General features: G+C 46.6%; 1 protein-coding gene across 2 annotated transcripts in view; it reads right to left on the bottom strand.

Annotated features, from left to right (window-relative positions):
* slit3 (slit homolog 3 (Drosophila)) overlaps positions 1-2,200 on the bottom strand; it is a 241,373-nt gene that overhangs the window by 92,622 nt on the left and 146,551 nt on the right. The window contains exons 1-2 of one of the 2 annotated variants that reach the window (XM_032528033.1): positions 1,292-1,404; positions 901-972 (exon numbers count right to left, since the gene is read on the bottom strand). Coding sequence is in view for 1 of the 2 variants with exons in the window: in XM_032528032.1 (XP_032383923.1) it covers positions 901-972 (72 nt within the window). In the remaining variant the exon portion in view is untranslated. Of the gene's footprint in view, positions 1-900; positions 973-1,291; positions 1,405-2,200 lie in introns of those variants that run through there. The other variant, XM_032528032.1, reaches the window with a different exon arrangement.

The following is a 2,200-nucleotide window of genomic DNA, read 5'->3' as shown; positions in this document are numbered from 1 at the left end:
CACACACACACACACACATATATAGTAAAATGGTGTGTGCCTGCACACACACACATTCAAGTGCGGAGAAAGTAGACACCTTTCACGACACAACCTCACACTGTTGCCAGTCGCACCTCTGAGCATAGTGACAAATGAGCAGCTCTAAAAATTTGGACAGATCAGACGCACACAAATGCACAAACTCACACACATAAACACACGCACTCACACACACACAACTGGAAGCAAATATGCATCAACATATTCCCATATGCAGAGAGAATCGCTCACATGCACTAAAACACATGGTTCAGAGAAAGCGTAAACCACAGCAGGTGTCAGATGCACTATTTTCCTCACACTTTGTGTGCGCACGTGTGTGTGTGTGTGTGTGCTTGTGTGTGCGTGTATCAGTGTATTGTGAGTCAAGGACAGACTGGTGAATGAACAGGTACGCTGCGCTTCATCCTTGCAAGCAACGCACAAGCACTTAGACGTGCACTTCAGCTCAAACACACATACAGGGATAACGCAAAATAAAATTCACAGACAGAAACATGTAAAGAAACTACATTTTCTCAACAAAAGCAATTTTAAGTTTAAGCTTTTCTTATATTAAAGACTTACAGAAGATGTCTATAAACAGAATGATAAAAGGGTGAGATAGAAAAGTAGATGAAGAGGAAAGCATGAGGCAAGACAAGAGAGGAGAGGAAAACGTGAATAGAAAAAGAAGCATGAAAAGATGAATAAACTGAATAAGACAGAAAACAAAGCTGATAATGAGAGGAGGAGAGTGCAAGACAGATCCCTGCTTCACAGACAATGCATGAAAAAAGAAGAGAGGAGAAGACCAGATAAGAGAATGAGAAGAGAGATGGAGGAGCCAGAGTGAGACTGTGGTTTTTCTTTACTTACAGAATCTCCAGATCGCGCAGCGCTCGGAAAGCTCCATCTTCGATGCAGCTGATATGGTTGCTGTCCAGTTGCCTGCGACGAGCACACAAACACACACACAGACAAACACACACACACAGATGAGAGAGAGATGGGAGAGAGTCAAGCGCAAGTCTGCAAGGTCCGCTGATCTGGGGGAGGGACTAACAAAAGATGGGCTGCGTGAATGAGTGTGTGTGTGTGGGTGTGTGTGAGTGAGGTGATGCCCAAGTAAGTGGGCTTAAGGTAGCAGGTAGGAGACACCAGTGTTAACTCTCTCTTCAAGACACACTCCCACACACACACACACACACACACACTCTAAGGATGCCCAGTCCAGGCGACAGCACACAAGCTAAGATAAGTCTCTCACCTCAGTGCTGATATGGCCAGCCCTGAGGAGAGCAGGAGAGGAAAAGAAGAGCGCAAGAGAACAGACGGTGCGCTGAAGTGGCCTGCCTGGTGTCAGCCTATCACTTCCCTCCCCTGCTGCATGCCCAGCGCACACTGGCCACCGGGAGAGAGAGGGGCGAGAGAGGTAGACAAAGTGAAGAAGAGAGCGAGCCAGCCGTAGCTACTAAAGCCCACCCTGCTTGTCTTTTCTGTAAATATTAATTGCATTTTCTCCTCTCCCATCCTCCTCCTCCTCCTCCCATTTCTCTCCCCTCCTCCCCATGTCCTCTTTTATTCTTTTTTTCCTCTCTCTGTAGTGAAAGAGGGAGTAATTTCATTACATTAGGCCAGCCAATCCATTAAGGGCCTTTTACCGGCTCTGTCACTGAAACAATTTCATTAAAAGGAAAGCCTCCGTAAATCAACCTACAGTCACGACTCTGCCTCTCTTTCCCGTTTTCCTTCTTTCCTCTATCTCTCTCTCTCTCTTTCTTTCTCTCTCTCTACATCCCTACTCTTCTTCTCTCTCCCTCTCTCACCCTCCCCCTCCTCCCTGGCTTGCTCGACGTCTCGTTCACTGGACTCCCAGATGCACCTTGTACCCCACTGTCATCCATCCTTTGCTTTTACTTTAATTTGCTCGGCTCTAGGTATTCAACCCCCCTCCCCGCCACCATCCATCCCTTCATCCATGAACCCAACAACCCTGAAACCAACACTCCTTCCTCGCTCCTTTCTTCTTTACTTCCTTTTATCCCATCCATCCATCCCTCCCTCTGTCTCTGCTCCCCCTCTCTACTTCTTCTGCGAAGGAGCAGATGGATGGATTGCAGATTGCACATATAAAGGGCAGACATTTAGAAGTATCTTGTGTATATATATATATATA

This window comes from Etheostoma spectabile, chromosome 10 (assembly GCF_008692095.1).
Source record: "Etheostoma spectabile isolate EspeVRDwgs_2016 chromosome 10, UIUC_Espe_1.0, whole genome shotgun sequence".
Lineage (NCBI taxonomy): Eukaryota > Metazoa > Chordata > Actinopteri > Perciformes > Percidae > Etheostoma > Etheostoma spectabile.
This window is presented reverse-complemented; position numbering and strand designations above follow the sequence as displayed.